Source organism: Rhinoraja longicauda, chromosome 2 (genome assembly GCF_053455715.1).
Source record: "Rhinoraja longicauda isolate Sanriku21f chromosome 2, sRhiLon1.1, whole genome shotgun sequence".
In the NCBI taxonomy this organism is placed as follows: Eukaryota; Metazoa; Chordata; class Chondrichthyes; order Rajiformes; family Arhynchobatidae; genus Rhinoraja; species Rhinoraja longicauda.
In genome coordinates, this window is record NC_135954.1 from 97,044,375 (window position 1) to 97,063,080 (window position 18,706).

At 41.2% G+C, this 18,706-nt stretch overlaps 1 protein-coding gene across 3 annotated transcripts in view; it reads left to right on the top strand.

Moving 5' to 3' along the window:
- The window catches only part of rbm33a (RNA binding motif protein 33a), a 143,322-nt gene that overhangs the window by 97,870 nt on the left and 26,746 nt on the right, over positions 1-18,706 (top strand). For all 3 annotated transcript variants that reach the window (XM_078424779.1, XM_078424787.1, XM_078424795.1), the window contains one exon: positions 8,985-9,605. In XM_078424779.1, coding sequence (XP_078280905.1) covers positions 8,985-9,605 — 621 coding nt within the window. The remainder of the gene's footprint in view (positions 1-8,984; positions 9,606-18,706) is intronic.

Consider the following 18,706-nt stretch of genomic DNA (forward strand, 5'->3'; position numbering starts at 1 on the left):
TTGAATTTTGTATTTCTGGTTATGTGGCTTGCTCTAATTAGTTAAATATTTTCATATTTATCTCCAAATATAGCAGCCTTTGCTAGGAATATTCAGTTCTAGCAACATCTGTGGAGAGAGAACCAAGTTTGGCTTCTCAGGTCGATGACCTTCAGAACGGGAAGTTAGAAACCAAACAAGTTTGATGTGCAGAGGCGGAGGGAGCAAAGGGCAGAAGTCAGTGATGGGATGTACGTTAACCATATTACAGACATTCCCTCTGTTTTCTCCATTCCCTTCGCCACAGATTAAAACAGTTCTTTCATTAGAACTGCAAAAAGTTAGCAAAATGAAACTAGCTGCTTTTTCTCGCTCCACAGACACTGCCTGATCTACTGAGTATTAATATCATTTTTTTGTATTTATTTCAAAGCTCTGGCATCTTAGCTTTTGACCTTTTCATAATAAATTACCAGGTTAGTCTCAGGTGCAGTATGAAACTATATTTTTGTGCAGCTCTGTTGAATGGGCTTTTGAGTGAGCCAACTCAAGATAGCTGATAAATGCATTGATTTTGATGCACTTTACAGTGCATTCAGAAAGTATTCAGACCCCTTCACTTTTTCCACATTTTGTTACGTTACAGCCTTATTTTAAAATGGATTAAATTCATTTTTTTATCATCAATCTACACACAATACCCCAGAATGAAGTGAAAACAGGTGTTTAGAAATTTTTGCGAAGTAATTAAAAAGAAATAACTGAAATATCACATTTACATAAATATTCAGACCCTTTGCTATGACACTCAAAATTGAGCTTTGGTTCATCCTGTTTCCATTGATTATCTTTGAGATGTTTCTACAACTTGATAGGAGTCCACCAGTGGTAAATTAAATTGATTGGACATAATTTGGAAAGGCACACGCCTGTCTCTATAAGGTCCCACAGTTGACAGTGCATGCCAGAGCAAAACCAAGCCATGAAAATGAAGGTATTGTCCGTAGACCTCTGAGACAGGATTGTGTCGAGACACAGATCTGGGAAAGGGTATAAAATAATTTCTGCAGCATTGCAGGTCCCGAAGAGCACAGTGGCCTCCGTCATTCTTAAATGGAAGAACTTTGGAACCACCAGGACTCTTCGTAGATCTGGCCGCCTGGCCAAACTGAGCAATCGGGGGAGAAGGGCCTTGATCAGGGTGGTGACCAAGAACCCGATGGTCACTCTGACAGAGCTCCAGAGTTCCTCTGTGAAGATGGGAGAACCTTCCAGAAGGACAACTATATCTGCAGCACTCCACCAATCAGACCTTTATGGTAGAGTGGCCAGACGGAAGCAACTCCTCAGTAAAAGGCACATGACAACCCACTTGGAGTTTGCCAAAAGGAGCCTAAAAGACAGACCATGAAAAACAAGATTCTCTAGTCTGATGAAATCAAGATTAAACCCTTTGGCATCACGTCTGGAGGATACCAGGCACTGCTCATCACCTGGCCAATACCATACCTACGGCGAAGCATGGTGACGAACGGAGCAAAGTACAGAGACCCTTAATGAAAACCTGCTTCAGAGCATTCTGGACCTCAGACTGGGGCAGAGGTTCACCTTCCAACAGGAAAACGACCCTAAGCACAGAGCCGACAACGCAAGAGTGGCTTCGTGACAAGCCTGAATGTCCTTGAGTGGCCCAGCCAGAGTTGAACCCGATCGAACATCTCTGGAGGGACCTGAAAATGGCTGTGCATCGGCGCTCCCCATCCAACCTGACAGAGCTTGAGAGGATCTGCAGAGAAGAATGGGAGAAATTACCAATTAACAGGTGTGCCAAGCTTGTAGTGTCATACCCAAGAAGACCTGAGGCTGTAATCGCTGGCAAAGGTGCCTCAACAAAGTACTGGGCAAAGGGTCTGAATACTTATGTAAATGTGATATCTGTTATTTATTTTTAAATACTCTGCAAACATTTCTAAATACCTGGTTTTGCTTTTTTTATTTGGAGGTATTGTGTGTAGATTGGTGATAAAAAAAAAGAATTGAATTCATTATAAAATAAGACTGTAACGTAACAAAATGTGGAAAAAGTGATGGGGTCTGAATACTTTCTGAATGCACTGTATAATGAAAGGATTTGCTGAACCCATCTGTTCAACTGGTTTTCATATTCTTTGGCAAATATTAAAACTAATGCATGGCGCTAATTCATGATAGCATGAAGCTACAGCTAATATGTGTAGTGAGTATCGGAGATCATCAGATTAAATAAAGTGGGGATTACAATTCAAAGCAAATAGTTGCAAATTGCAGTGCAATAGCAAATACATGAGTCACTCATAGCCCTGATTTCATGGCCAATCGATGTTTTCAAAAAGAAATTAGTTGTGTGTTCGTATTCTCTGAGGTAGCTCCCTCAGCTTTTCAATGACGTTTTCTGCCTTTCCACCACACTCCTTTTTGTCTTTGCGACTTATCACCACCAGCATTTGTAACCAACTCCACCCTTCTCTCTTCCCATCTGACTCATCTGCGCCAATCAATCCCGCCCTCATCTGGATCCTTTTACCATTCGGCAGGTCTTGCCCCACCCTTCTCGTTCTACTCACCATCTCCCTTCTACTCCAACAGTCTGAAGAAGAGTCACTATCTGAAAATGTGTCCATTTCCCTCCGCAGATGCTGAGTTCCTCCAGCAATTTGTTTTTTTTTTGCTTTATCTTTCTCAATGGACTTCAGGCAGCAGGATTGTGTTGTATACCCAAGGTAGACAAAAATGCTGGAGTAACTCAGCAGGACAGGAAGCATTTCTGAAGAGAAGGAATGGGTGACTTTTCGGGTCGAGACCCTTCTTCAGACCGATATACCTACACCCCTTAAGAAAATCTGATACATTTTAGAAATGTTTCAGCAGGATCAAGCTAGTTGGCTCGTTTACTTTTGTGGTAGATTGGAACTAGTTGGACAACAGGCCAATTCCAAACTGTCACAAAATCAGATGGTGTAGCTCGTCCTGGTACCAAAGGAAATGGACTTCTGATGGAGTGGCAGCGGAACTTTTTGGCTTTTATCTCAATGCTTCTCTACTTTAAAATTATACAGATCAGAGTGATGACCCTCACTCTTCTACTTTAGCCCAAAATTGGAATTGACCTTTTTAAGATGGTAGTGAGAAAGCCCAATTCAATGTGTAAATCAACTAACTGATTTCCACAAAGGCTACCAGGTTTGATTATCCCAAAAGAGTTGGTAAGTTCTGGCTGAGTAGTATTAATAATACTATTTGATGTAATCTTGTATTCCCTGCACGGTTGTGCCATATGCACTCTTCATATCAAGGACAACAAATTTTGAACTTGTAGTCAAAGTATTTATCAGATACATTATCTTGTCAATAATTGACAAGCAAAATTCGAGTGAACACGAGGAAATTTACTCAAAAACTCAAAAAGGGTTTAGCCAGGTAACATAACCAGGAATGATCTGAAGAAAATGGGAATAGCAACAATTGTGATTCCTTGCTCAATACTCCTACTCTTCCATAATGTATCCTCTCTGATTATCGCCCTACATTTAATTGTCTAACTTTTAGCAGTAGCTAGTCTTGAAAAGCTGGATAGGGGAGGAATCACCAATAATTATTTGTGCAGATGCTGGTTGAACGCATCGAAAATATTTTCGCCTGTGGGGAAACATGGATTAAAGATTCATTGCAGTGCTGTTGTAAGGAATGATGCTGAAGAAATATGTGGATGACCAAGAGGATCCCTGGGAACAGCTTCCAAAGGTAGTTTGAGCAGAGGCATAGTGGAATCTGATCAAGTGATGCTGCCAGAGAAATTATTGCCTTTGTTGAGATATAATTTTGAGCAGTTTAATTGGAGACCCAGTAACATGTTGAAGTATGTTGACCAGATTGTTTTTTATTGTTTGTACTTGCAAGCAACTGTGAGTGTTGTGAATGAGGTTTTTAGTTAATGGATGGAATAAATAAAAAATCCTCTGATTATGGATTCCATAATAAGCATTTTGATAACCATTTTTACATATTTAGTATTATGGGAAATTATATGCTCTTCCTAAAAGCATGTCACCAAATAAATGTAATTAGGTCTTCATTGCTGGTTTCCAGTTTAATTTTATATAGTACATTTACTAAAGTCACTGCCCTGTTCATTTGAGAATGGGCCTTGGGATTTACATCAGATTTTGCAGGTAGATTTGAGTTGCTAGGCATTTTGTATTCTTTGGGGAATTAACATTTAACAGGTCTGATACAATTATCCATTTTGTTGTGTTAATGCTGTGTATATGAAAGTTGCTTTAAAATGCGAGAATATTATTCCTGTACCTTATATCCTTGCATCTGTCATTTTAAAAAACCTTTTAACTTAATAAAGTTGCCTGCACCTTAAAAATATATATTTTTTTAAAAACTAAGTAAAGTAAGAGAAATGTGTGTATTTTGTTTGAAGGAAATTGGTACTTTTAATGTACTGCCTAATATATTACAAAATTAAAAGAGGAATAAGATATTTCATAATTTTAAGGAGATTAAATGTGAAAGAAAACAAGAAAATATTAATTTTACAAGGAACGTATGTTTTGGGTATTCATCTGTCTAATACAGATTAAAAAGTTTCAACTCAAAGTTGAGCTCTCATCGTATAGTTTTTGTCTAGGCCCTGGCCCAGATTTATTTTCCTGAATTTTCTCCATTCTCTTTATTCTTCTCCTTTTGATCTGTATGCATTTCAGGACCAACAGCACTACCTTCTTAATGGTGATATGATCCAGAATATCACTTTTCCCTCCCTCAAACTCGCTAGCTTTCATGTTCTTTTCTACAGTGAATACAGATGAGAAGTATTCATTTAAAACCTCGCCCATTTCCCATGGCTCCACATATAGATTACCATGTTGATTCTTGGGACCTACTCTCTCCCCAGCAACCCCTTCCCAGCTCTTGTATACCTACTCGGGATCTCCCTGCCTATCTCTTCGCTGTGTTTCTGTAATAGCTTTAATATCGCAATCCTCAGTTCTGATCCATGCTCCTGAGTTCATCTGCCTTATCCAAGAGACTTTTTTCATAAAATAAATGCAGTTTAGCCAATCAGACCTTCCACTCACATGTCCTGCCTCTGCCTGGTGGAATAACTTGGTTTAGCCTCTATATTTGTTTCCTCTTTCTCATCTGATGCATTTCTACTTTGGGTTTTATTCCCCTGCTAAACTAGTTTAAAATCTCCCGAGAAGCACCAACAAACATCCGCACAAGGAAATTGAATCTCTTCTTCTCTGCCCAGTTTAGATGTCCCTCCTGTACATGACACCTCCTGACCCCAAATAGACCCTAATGGGAGTTATCTATAGGCCCCCAAACAGTAGCCTCGACATAGGGTGCAAGTTGAATCAGGAGATAAAATTGGCGTGTCAAAAATGTAATGCTACGGTGGTTATGGGAGATTTCAACATGCAGGTAGACTGGGAAAATCAGGTTGGAAATGGACCCCAGGAAAGAGAGTTTGTAGAGTGCCTTCGAGATGGATTCTTAGAACAGCTTGTACTGGAGCCTACCAGGGAGAAGGCAATTCTGGATTTAGTGTTGTGTAATGATCCTGATCTGATAAGGGGACTAGAGGTAAAAGAGCCATTAGGAGGCAGTGATCACAACATGATAAGTTTTACTCTGCAAATGGAAAGGCAGAAGGGAAAATCGGAAGTGTCGGTATTACAGTATAGCAAAGGGGATTACAGAGGCATGAGGCGGGAGCTGGCCAAAATTGATTGGAAGTAGGCCCTAGCAGGGAAGACGGTAGAACAGCAATGGCAGGTATTCCTGGGAATAATGCAGAGGTTGCAGGATCAATTTATTCCAAAGAGGTGGAAAGACTCTAAGGGGAGTAAGAGACACTTGTGGCTGACAAGGGAAGTCAGGGACAGCATAAAAATTAAGGAGAGGAAGTATAACATAGCAAAGAAGAGTGGGAAGACAGAGGATTGGGACTCTTTTAAAGAGCAACAAAAGTTAACTAAAAAGGCAATACGGGGAGAAAAGATGAGGTACGAGGGTAAACTAGCCAATAATATAAAGGAGGATAGCAAAAGTTTTTTTAGGTACGTGAAGAGGAAAAAAATAGTCAAGGCAAATGTGGGTCCCTTGAAGACAGAAGCAGGGGAATTTATTATGGGGAACAAAGAAATGGCAGACGAGTTAAACCGTTACTTTGGATCTGTCTTCACTGAGGAAGATACACACAATCTCCCAAATGTTCTAGGGGCCGGAGAACCTAGGGTGATGGAGGAACTGAAGGAAATCCACATTAGGCAGGAAATGGTTTTGGGTAGACTGATGGGACTGAAGGCTGATAAATCCCCAGGGCCTGATGGTCTGCATCCCAGAGTACTTAAGGATGTGGCTCTAGAAATAGTGGAAGCATTGGAGATCATTTTTCAATGTTCTATAGATTCATAATCAGTTCCTGTGGATTGGAGGATAGCAAATGTTATCCCACTTTTTAAGAAAGGAGGGAGAGAGAAAACGGGTAATTATAGACCAGTTAGTCTGACATCAGTGGTGGGGAAGATGCTGGAGTCAATTATAAAAGACGAAATTGCTGAGCATTTGGATAGCAGTAACGGGATCATTCCGAGTCAGCATGGATTTACGAAGGGGAAATCATGCTTGACAAATCTACTGGAATTTTTTGAGGATGTAACTAGGAAAATTGACAAGGGAGAGTCAGTGGATGTGGTGTACCTCGACTTTCAGAAAGCCTTCGACAAGGTCCCACATAGGAGATTAGTGGGCAAAATTAGGGCACATGGTATTGGGAGTAGGGTACTGACATGGATAGAAAATTGGTTGACAGACAGAAAGCAAAGAGTGGGGATAAATGGGTCCCTTTCGGAATGGCAGGCAGTGACCAGTGGGGTACCGCAAGGTTCGGTGCTGGGACCCCAGCTATTTACGATATACATTAATGACTTAGACGAAGGGATTAAAAGTACCATTAGCAAATTTGCAGATGATACTAAGTTGGGGGGTAGTGTGAATTGTGAGGAAGATGCAATAAGGCTGCAGGGTGACTTGGACAGGTTGTGTGAGTGGGCGGATACATGGCAGATGCAGTTTAATGTAGATAAGTGTGAGGTTATTCACTTTGGAAGTAAGAATACAAAGGCAGATTATTATCTGAATGGTGTCAAGTTAGGAGGAGGGGGAGTTCAACGAGATCTGGGTGTCCTAGTGCATCAGTCAATGAAAGGAAGCATGCAGGTACAGCAGGCAGTGAAGAAAGCCAATGGAATGTTGGCCTTCGTAACAAGAGGAGTTGAGTATAGGAGCAAAGAGGTCCTTCTACAGTTGTACCGGGCCCTGGTGAGACCGCACCTGGAGTACTGTGTGCAGTTTTGGTCTCCAAATTTGAGGAAGGATATTCTTGCTATGGAGGGCGTGCAGCGTAGGTTCACTAGGTTAATTCCCGGAATGGCGGGGCTGTCGTATGTTGAAAGGCTGGAGCGATTGGGCTTGTATACACTGGAATTTAGAAGGATGAGGGGGGATCTTATTGAAACATATAAGATAATTAGGGGATTGGACACATTAGAGGCAGATAACATGTTCCCAATGTTGGGGGAGTCCAGAACAAGGGGCCACAGTTTAAGAATAAGGGGTAGGCCATTTAGAACGGAGATGAGGAAGAACTTTTTCAGTCAGAGGGTGGTGAAGGTGTGGAATTCTCTGCCTCAGAAGGCAGTGGAGGCCAGTTCGTTGGATGCTTTCAAGAGAGAGCTGGATAGAGCTCTTAAGGATAGCGGAGTGAGGGGGTATGGGGAGAAGGCAGGAACGGGGTACTGATTGAGATTGATCAGCCATGATCGCATTGAATGGCGGTGCTGGCTCGAAGGGCTGAATGGCCTACTCCTGCACCTATTGTCTATTGTCTATTGTCTAGATCCCAGTGGTCCAAGTAGCTGAAGCCCCCATGCCGACACACCAACTCTTCAGCCACTCATTCATTTGCCTTATTCACCTATTCCTACTTACACTAGTATGTGGTTCAGGGAGTAATCCTGAGATTACAACCTCTGAGGACCTGCTCTTTAACCTTCTGCTTATCTCCCTGTATTACCTTTACAGGACCTCATCTCTCTTACTGCCTTTGTCATTGGTACCAGTATGGACTAAGACTGCTCTCCCTCACCTTTCAGAAGGTCCCGTGGCAATTCAGAGACATTCTTTATACGTGGCACCAGGGAGGGAACATACCACACTGGAGTCTTTCTCATATCCACAGAACTGCCTACCAATGACCCTGACTAGAGTCCCCTATCATTACTGCTCGCCTAGACTTTCGCCTACCTTCCTGTACAACAGAGCCAACCACAGTGCAACTGATCAATCTGTAGCTTTTCCCTCAGAGGCCATTACCCCCAAAAGGTATCCAAAACAATGTATTTGTTAAAGAGGAACAGTCCCAGAAGACTTCTACTCTATCTGTCTGCCAATCCTGGCAATGACCCATCCAGTTGAACTTGCGGTATGATGACCTCCCTGAAACTCCAATCGATAACACATTCTGCCTCCTATATTTTCCTGAGTCCAACTGACCCTCCAATTGGTCTGATTGGATCAAATGGTCTGAGAAGCTTGAACTGAATACACTTCCTCCAAACATGACTTCTCTTTGATCTCCCACATTTCACACGAGTAACACACTAGTTCACTGACTGCCACACATTGCCAGTACCAGGGTTAAAACTGAAAAAAATGATGGATCTTGCCTGGATTTGCTGCAATTTCCACCAATTCCTCACTATTTTCCTCGTGGTGACAAACTTGTAGACTACTTTTTCCAAGCTACTGATTGTATAATTTTGTCAGAGGAAGATTTCTCTTCAGCTTCAGCTCTTAAAAAAGTTGTTTCAAAGTAGTTTAAATTCATCTCATTCAATACTGACATTTTATTGTATTAAATTTATTAATCCTTTTTTCCCCTCTGCCAGTCTCCAGATGAAGACGAGGAAACAAGAGTGTATCGTTTGAAAATTGAGGAACAGAAAAGACTCAGAGAAGAAATACTGAGACAGAAGGAGCTTCGACGGCAACAGCAAGCTGGTGCCCGAAAGAAAGAACTTCTTGAAAGACTTGCACAACAGCAGCAGCAGCAGCCGCAACCACTTGCAGCCCAACAACCATCTCAACAACATCAACACCAAGCAAATACGCAACAGGCTCCCCAGAATTTTAACCCAGCTTCATTACAGGCTGTAAATCAAGCACAGCCTAATATAAAGAATAGACTGTTCACAAGAAAACAAAGTATAGGAGTACAGCAGCAAGTCAATAGAACTCAACAATCTGGAAATATTCAAATTCAGCCAGAAATGAGAAGAAATTTCAACCAAATCAAACAGATCAGACCTGCACCCTTAAATCAATTGCAGTTTCCCAAACTAGCCCAGTCTAAACCAGTTGGGACTTCGGGACCCAGTGTGCAATCTGCAGTCAAGTCCCAAGAATTAAAGCCTGGTGTTAAACGGACAGTAATGCAAAGAATGAATAGTGGAGGAGGGGATGGGCCTCACATTAATCCCAAAATAAGGATACTCAAGCTACCAACGATGGTAAGACCTACGTTTCTTTGTAAAAATGTGTAATATTGCTAAATTAAAATAAATAATTATTTTAAAAATGTTTTCCATATTAGTCAGGAGTATCAGTAGAAAACCTGGAGGAAAGGAGGGCCTTCAATGTATAAACAGCAGTTATTTTAGCTAAATCCACATCATAATTTTTATACATGTTGCAGATATCTACCGAGTTTTGTTTATTTTTATTTCTGGATCGCTTTGCTTTAAATGATTTAATTTTCAAACTGGATATTACCAGAGTTGATATAATAATTTTTTTAAATACATTGGCATATCATCCTAAGGTTTCATTTGTGGTAATGAAAGTAATTATTCATACCATGGATATTTGGATATTTCATGTTTAGTATTAATTGATTTCGACAATAGTTCCCAGATTTCTTTTACATTTGTGCATATTGAAAGCACGGGATACCATCTGGCTTATCTCTTTAAGTATGCCCGTAAGATAGCATGATAAAAATACCCTAAAAATATCAACATTTTGATTCAAAGGAAGGTGAACCTGATATTTTTTTTTGCCAGATGGCATGGCTCGAAGTCCAAAAATAAGCTATAATAGCGACAAAATAAAATCTCCTGTAGGTAAAGCCCATGTGTACTAATTAAACTTTAGACTGATCTTAATAATACTTCAAATGATGCGGCTTAGAATGAAAGAAGAATGTTAAATCTGCTTATTTTCCTGTAAATGCCGATGGGATTTGAACATAAATCTGAATTTTTTTTTATTTGCAAGTCGTAATAAAAGCATTGTGTCACTGTTAATAGATTCTTGTCTTGGTAAGTCTGCCGGCAGCTGAATTGGTGGCAGTGCCTTTGACAGTGCAGTGTAGCCTTTTTATAAAGGGAATCTTTGCAACGCTGCCCGGGAAGCTGCACTGCTGTCGCTCTGTGTACTCTGACAATGTTATCTTTTCTCTCAGTACAGAGTATCAAATGTCTGTCAGGAATACAGAAATTAATTTAATGTCACCTGACATGCAATTAATCTTTGGAGGTTTTCATAATACCTGTACAGAAAGAGTTGCCAGTTTGCAGGATTTGGATTTCGGGACTTAGTTGTAGATAAGGGAAATTAATTTTTCATCAGCGTTAGTACAGGCTAGCATGACCACAAAGACTGCAGCAAATGGATGGGGAATTTGTCATGTGTTGTCACTTCAGAATAATGGTACTTAACATTTGATAGGTGTAATCAAGAGAGGTGCAATTCTATAGAAGGGGATTAATCAATTTGCACTCTGCTGAATGTACTTGGTGTTATCATCGCTTGCTTGTGTTAGAATAGGAATAAGATTTAATCGGTTAGATTTTGAAGGTCTTTTGGAAAGGATTTTTTCTAGACAAACTGATGGAATTTAATAAAAACATAATGGTGTTCTGGCAGAAGTGTGCAATTCACATTTGGAGACTATTTGCTAACGTTAAATCATTGATAAAAAATGTATTTTGTAGAAGAGAATACTGAAGACATTTATGAAGATGTAACTCTGATATTTAAAAAATAAGGAATTCTTATCAAAAAATTCAGACATCCTTTTAAACTTCATAATTGCAAAAACCTGACATATGCACGAAATATAAATAGTTCTTCCCGGCGACTTAATGTCTGTTCATTTTTCCCACAGCCAAAGAAGCCTAATCACTATAAATCAGAAACCTTTAAACCATTAGAAAAGGCAAAAACTGCCGTTGAAGAGAATGATAAATAACGTCAGAATTCTGGTAATACTCAGCAGTTCATGCAGCGTTAGTGGAGAGGGAAAGAATGAATGTTTCTGAACTTTGATGAAGCATTAACTCTACTTCTCTCTCCACGGATGCTGTTTGACCTTTCAACCCAATTTCCTTCAACCAACTTTCCATGTAAAATTCCTTGTTTCTGTTTTGACCACTAACCCTAGAAATGAAATCTATAACCATTATTCTCCCATATTCTTCCACTATTCCAGCATTTAATCTTACATCTTTGTTCTGTGTCATGATGACTCAATATTGGAAACCGTCTCCTTCAAGCATCCCTGAACTTGAAGTGTTCATGTTTTTAAACACTAGATTGTCCATATTATCTGTTGAGATTATTGGAGTTTTTTTGGTCATTGCTAGGAAAATGTCAAGCTATTGACTTATACTTACTGTATTTATTTATGTTGAAATGCTAATTTAGGATTAAGATTTGGATAGTTTTTCTTCAATTGAAGGTTAAATTATTTGGTTTTGTAAAAAAAAATATTAAAAGAAAATGATGCAGCCAGTGTTCAGTCCTTTAACATTGCTAACATTGAGAACACAATACAAGATGAAGAGCAGAGTAGGAATGAGTGATGAACAAAACCAGACACTTGATTATAGTTAGGCAGTCAGGCCTGAAAAAGCACATTAACTATCATTGATTAGTGTATCCAGTGTTCATCTGCACACCAACACACGTTTCAGTCTTTTACAATTTTAAAAAGAAGAGTTTGCTCTTGTATTTTCTTCAAAGGTAAATGCCCACACAGTTTTCCACATTCTGTTCCACCTTCCCTCTACACTTAACCTGTCATTATTCCTTGGAAGCCACTTTACTGCATCCCCACAACTCACATTGCCACCCTACTTTGTGTTATCCAACATATTGTCTAGGTTCTGTGTTTGTTACTTATTATCCCTTCCTGACTGTGATCCATGTTTGTTGTAGGTCCTTAATCTCTGGAATGAGCAAACCAAGGAGTTGCAGAGAGAATGGTCTCTGTGGCAAGGGGTACGAAATGGACGATGAGGTGAAATGTGAGGACCAGGGGAACGCCATCTGTTAGTGGGGAGGGAGAGTGAGAGCAGAACTGCAGCAGTGCAGAGAGGAGACTGTAGTGATGATTCCTTCCACAACCGGGGGGGGAGGCGGAGAGTGCACGTGTGAAGAGCACAGTTGGAAGCCCCGTTTACTTTATCTCAGTCATCCAAGGGTGGAAAGGCTAGGACGACAGATTATCTTGGGTGCTGGTGTGGGTAGATGGAGAAATTGAGAGTGAGGGATAGCATCTTTGCAAGAGGCTGGGCGGGAAGAGATCCAGTCAGGGTATCTGTGGGAGTCAGTATGTTTGTTGTAGACGTCAATTGATAATCTGTTCCCCTGTGATGGAGACGGAGAAAGGAGATAGAGGTGCCAGAGAACGTCTAAATTAATTTAAGAGCAGGATAGAAATCATTTGTGTAGTTGATGAAATCAGTTCTGCACGGGTGTAGGAACCAGTCCCAATGCAGTCATGATGTAGTAGAGAAAGAGTTGGGGAAAGGTACCAGGGTATATTTGGAACGATGAGTGTTCAATGTAACCAACAAAAACACGGGCATAGCTGGAGCCCATGTGAGGGTCCATGGTTACATCTATGACTTGAAAAAAGTGAGGAATCAAAAGAGAAGTCGTTGAGGGTAAGGGCACATTCTACTTGGCAGAGGAGAGTATTCGTTGAGGGAACGGTTTGGTGTTCTGCTAAGGAAGAGTCAGAGAGCCTGAAACTGTTCCGATGGGGAATGAAGATGTCAAGGTTCTGGACGTCCATGGTAAAGATTAGGCGATGGAGTCGAGTATTTGGAAGCTACTGAAGTGATAAAAGAGTGTGCAAAGTGGTAAAGATTAGGCGATGGGGGCCGAGGAATTGGAAGTTGCCGAAGTAGTACAGATCGTGTGAAGTGTTGCTAAGATGTAGCTTGGACGGGACTGGACAAGGGAGGATCAGACGGAACAAGGATAGAGTTCCCTGGTCCTCACTTTTTACTGCACCAGCCTCCGCATCCAAAGCATCACTGTCTGGTTTCCGCCGCCTTCAATATGATCCCACCACCAATCACATCTTCCCGTCCCCACCCCTTTCCAGAGAGATCACTCTCTCCGCAACTCCTTGATTTGCTTATCCTTTCCCGCTCGATCCACCCCCTCCCCAGGCATGTTTCCCTGCAAACAAGGCGCTATAACACCTCCATCCATCGACCCCAGGAACCCTTCCAGTCATACTGCAGGGAAACAGGCCCTTTGGCCTGTTGATGCCGACCAAGATGCCCCAACTAAGCTAGTTCTGCTTTCCAACATTTGACCCATGTCCCTCTAATTTTTCCTATCCATGTATCTCTCCAAATGTCTTAAATGTTATTATTGTACCTGCCCCAACTCCTTCCTCTGGTTAACATGCACTTCTTCCAACTTTGTCTATTGCACTTAGTGCTCCCAATGTGGCTCCCTTTATATTGGCAAGACCAAGTGTGTACTAAGTGACCATTTTTGCTGAACATTTGCGTTCTAATCGCCAAGGCCGCCTAAGGTTCCTGGTTGTGAGCCACTTTAACTATCCTTTCTACTCCCATACTGACCTTTCTGTCCTCTGTCTCTTCCCGTGTCAGAGTAAGGTCACATGCGAACTGGAAGAACAGCGCCTCATATTCCGCTGGGGTAGCTTACAATCCAATAGTATCAACATTCAGTGTAGGAAAGAACTGCAGATGCTGTTTTAAATTGAAGGTAGGCACAAAATGCTGGAGTAACTCAGCGTGACAGGCAGCATCTCTGGAGAGAAGGAAGGTGACGTTTCGGGTCGGGACCCTTCTTCAGACCTTTTTACCATTTTATCTTTTTATCAATGTTGAATTCTCCAACTTCAAGTAATACACTTTCCCTTGCTCCTCCACCACAACCCTGGTGGGCAACCTTTCACCCGCCATCTCCGATTACCCTAGTCACCCTGCTCCTATCCCCTCTGTATGCTCATCTCACATCCCAAGTCCCATATTTCCTTTTTATCCCCCACTTTTCCAAGCTCCCTGTTCCCTTATACCCATAACCCCACTTATGCCTTGCCTTTCACTCTTCTTTCCTTACCTGACATTCTTTTGTCTCCTTTTCACCTCTGGCCATCTTCACTTACTTCACCTATCTATTAAGCACCTCCTGCTAACCTGTATCCACCTACATCTTAGCTGCTTTGTCCCAAACCCTATTTCATTTTCCAAATTTCTACCCCCCCCCCAACTTCATCAGTCTGATGAAGGGTCCGAGCCAGAAACATCATTTGTTGATTTTACTCGACAGATGGTGGCAGATTTGTTTTGTGCTCAGGATTTCAGCATGTGCACTCTCTTGTGTCTCCATTTTGTCTTGAATTTTTCCGAGAGCGTGCCAGTGTTTCAATCTATGCTGATTGAACAGGCTAGAGACTTTTGAGATGATGGAAATCACAAAATTAATTTTTTGCATGGTTGGTGAAGACATGGTACTTTGGCAGAGAGAAAAAAAAGCTAAAATATATAGTCAGCTGTTTTTGGAAGATGGTGGATGAACATGGGCTCTCCCTTCCCTTTCCCAAACAAATTCATTGTGACGATGAGATTGGTGAATGATTTGTTGTCTTGCTGAATCAACAAGAGTGAGTGAAAAGGAGAGAACTGTATCTAGGTTTAAGCTAAATAAAGCATTATCTTACTGTCCATGCTTATACCACCATGAAATCATAATAATAGGAGCAGAATTAGGCTATTTGGCACATCAAGTTTATTCTGCCATTCAATCATGGCTGATCTATCTCCTTCCTAACCCAATTTTCCTGCCTTCTCCCCATAACCTCTGACACCTGTACAAATCAGGAATCTATCTCTGCCTTAAATATATCCACTGACGGCCTCAACAGCCTTCTGTGGCAAAGAATTCCACAGATTCACTGCCCTAGTGGACAGTCACAAATAAAGTTATTGGTTGCTGAAAAGTACAAGGTCCAGAGCTTTCAAGGGCACCACACATCTACCCGTAGAAAATCAGTGGAACAGGTGATACAAATGTTCCCCAACTGGATACCTTGGATGAATTGCAAGACCCATTCCGAGATGAAGTGCAAGTCTGCAGCATTTAAGTCAAACAATCCAGATTAGTTCAAGAAATCTGTCTACAACCATTGCAGAACCATTGGGGATGTCATGAAGGAATTCTGGATCAAGCTGGAGTCCCGAGGCAATGTCATTGACATCTGTAGATTGTGGCAAGACTTGCATGCTGTGATCGGCTTCAAAGCGAAGGCTGGCAGTATGGCTATCAACAATGGGTACCTCCACGAAGAGCTCAATGCATTCTACGCCCAATATGAACAGATGGTCGGAGGAGGAACGTCACCCTCCCTATCATTCTCAGGTGTCCCTGTGGCAAAAGGTTACCGTGGCAGATGAAAGATCAGCCTTCCTCAGAGTGAATCTGCAGAAAGTAACATGCCCGGATGGCGACCCTGGCAGCGTCTTCGGACCTTTGCAGATCAGATAGCAGGGTTATTTAGTCATTTTTTATTTCACTACTCCATTCTGAGGTCTCCACCTGCTTCAAGAAGATGTCTTTCATCCTGGTGCAAAAGAAAAGTAATGTATATGCCTTAATCACTACTGTCCAGTGGCTCTGTCTTCTACCATCATGAAGTGCTTCAATAGACTGGTGATGGTGTACATAAACTCCAGCTTCCCAACCAGCCTTGATCCACTGCAGTTTGCTTGCTGTATATTTGAATGTACACAGCAGATGCCATCTCCCTGGCCCTAAACATATCTCTGGAACTCCCAGACAATAAGGACTCCTACCTTAGACTCTTATCGACTATAGTTCAAACTTCAACACCATAAACTCATCTACGATCCACTCCAAACTTCAGCACATCCCTCTGCCACTGAACCCTCAACTTTCTGACCCACAGATCACAATCACTGAGAATAGCTGACAAAACCACATTCACCATAATTCTCAACAGCGTGCCTCACAAGTGCATCCATCCTCAGCCCCTACTCTACTCCCTATGCACTCACGACTGTATGGCCAAAGTCAGCTCTAAGTCCATTTACAAGTTTGCAGGTGTCACCACTGGTGGGCTGAATTACGAACAATGATGAGACGGAGTACAGGAAATAGGCCGAGAACTTAGTAACATGGTGTCAGGACAATACCCTCTCACTTGATGTCAGCAAGATGATGGAGCAAGATTGACCTCGGGAAGCATGGTGGAGTACATACCACAATCAGCAACAATGTTTGAAAGCTTCAAGTTCTTTGGCATTAATAATACCAATGATCTGTCATGGACCAACCACATTGATGTGACAGCCAAGAAGCCTACAAACCCCTCCACTTCTTCAAGTGACTGAGGAAATTCGGCATGCCTCTAATAACTCTTACAAACTTCGAGAAGTGCACCATAGAAAGCATACTATCGGGTTGCATCACAGCTTGGTTTGGGAATAGTTCTGCCCAAGACTACAAGAATTTGAAGAGTTGTAGATGTAGCCCTGTCCATCACATACATCAGATTTACACTTCACACTGCCTTGGAAAAGCAGCCAACATGATGAGAGATTTGTCCCACCCTGGTTATTCCTCCTCCTTCCTGCTCCCATCCAGCAGTAGATACAGGAGCCTGAAAGTGGGCACCACCGCACTTGGGAACAGCTTCTTCCCCTCTTATCAGACTTCTGAATGGTCCTTCCATAAGCTGGGGTACTGTCCTATCCACCTCTGGCTTATTGCAGACACCAGACTTTGTCAATGGAACTGGTGAGCAGAAATCCCTCGTGGAATCTCTTGTGGACTTCTTGAGACTTCATAATAGAAATATTTATCAGATCATAAAATATGCATATTTTGATATTAGGCAAGTTGAAATTATGCCACTGAAAAACCCCCCATGGCTACTGAAATTTACTTATAACACCATTATTCAATGGAGCTATGCTGACAACTATATTCTGCACTTTATCTTTTCCATTGCTCACTGCAGACCCACCCTCCAGAGTCTCTTTCCTGGTTTTCCAGTCTGTCACTGTGAGATCCCCAATGCAGCCAATCAAGGAATTCTGCAAAAACAAAACCTCTGCTCTGCAGGAAGGATTTAATGTACAAGCTAGCGAACTCTAAAGGTAGCATTTAAGGATTTCAATCCAAGTTCACCATCAAAAATATGCAATTTATAATGCATGTGGAGTTCTGTGAAGAATCAAACTTTGAGAGCCCGGAGGTGACTTTTACAGTACATTATGTTTGAGAGCGATTCCTCTGATGAGAAGGAGTTTAAAGGTTTCAAAGGAAGCAAAGAGCTAATTAGTGAAATCCTGAATGTCCTTAAAACTATTGAATCCTCAAACCCACTCGGATATGACAAATAACTTGAAGAATGGGTGGATTTGGATGTTGATGTCAACATTCACTGATGATTAAATCATCCAAAATATTATTATACATGAACAAGTTATTGCATCAGATGAAGATTCTAACAAAGACGACAACCAACCTGATCCAGCTAAAAATCTATGCAGAAAAGAACTCTGGAATCTATCTTCAGATTCTGAGAGAAGAATTTCACTGCATGTCTAAAAAAAGGCGTTTGAAAGTTTGTGCTTTAGGCTTCAAAAGCATTTACAAAACCTTCTATTTCTGCACCTTTAACATTGACAGCAGTTGGTATTAGTGCAGTGTACAAACTTTAAAAGTATATAACACTATAATGGTGAAAATTTCAAGTGTACTGTAATTTTAAATTACTGTGTACATTACAGTGGATTAGTCTAGCACTAAATGTCTCACTGGTGCACTATGATAAATGGTTATGGTTGATAGTGAGGAGAGAGCTGTTCTATGGAAAGGCATCAGTGAGCTGGGTCAAATGGGAAGAAAAGCATCAAGTGGAATTAAATGTGTCAATTAATGTGTTTGAGGTGCACAAGGCCATCCAAGGAGTACACATTTAAATGCAAAGTAACCAAAAATTGTAGAGAACCAAAGATAAAAAGATGTAGGCCATTCATCCCTTTGAGTTGGACCTGCAATTCATTGAGGTCATAGATGATCTACTTTATCATAGTAGATAATAGTATCATAATAGCAATTCATATCTCACCACACCCCTCAATTCCTTTAATATCCAGAAAACAATGACGGTGAATGGTGTTTAAAACTACAAGGGATATTTGGATGGATTTTGGGGATTGGTAGGATTAGAGACGGGAAATTAAATGACCTAATGGCTTGTAGGAATCTGGAACATTTTTGTCTGAGTAGATATTTGTGGCTGAAACCCTCC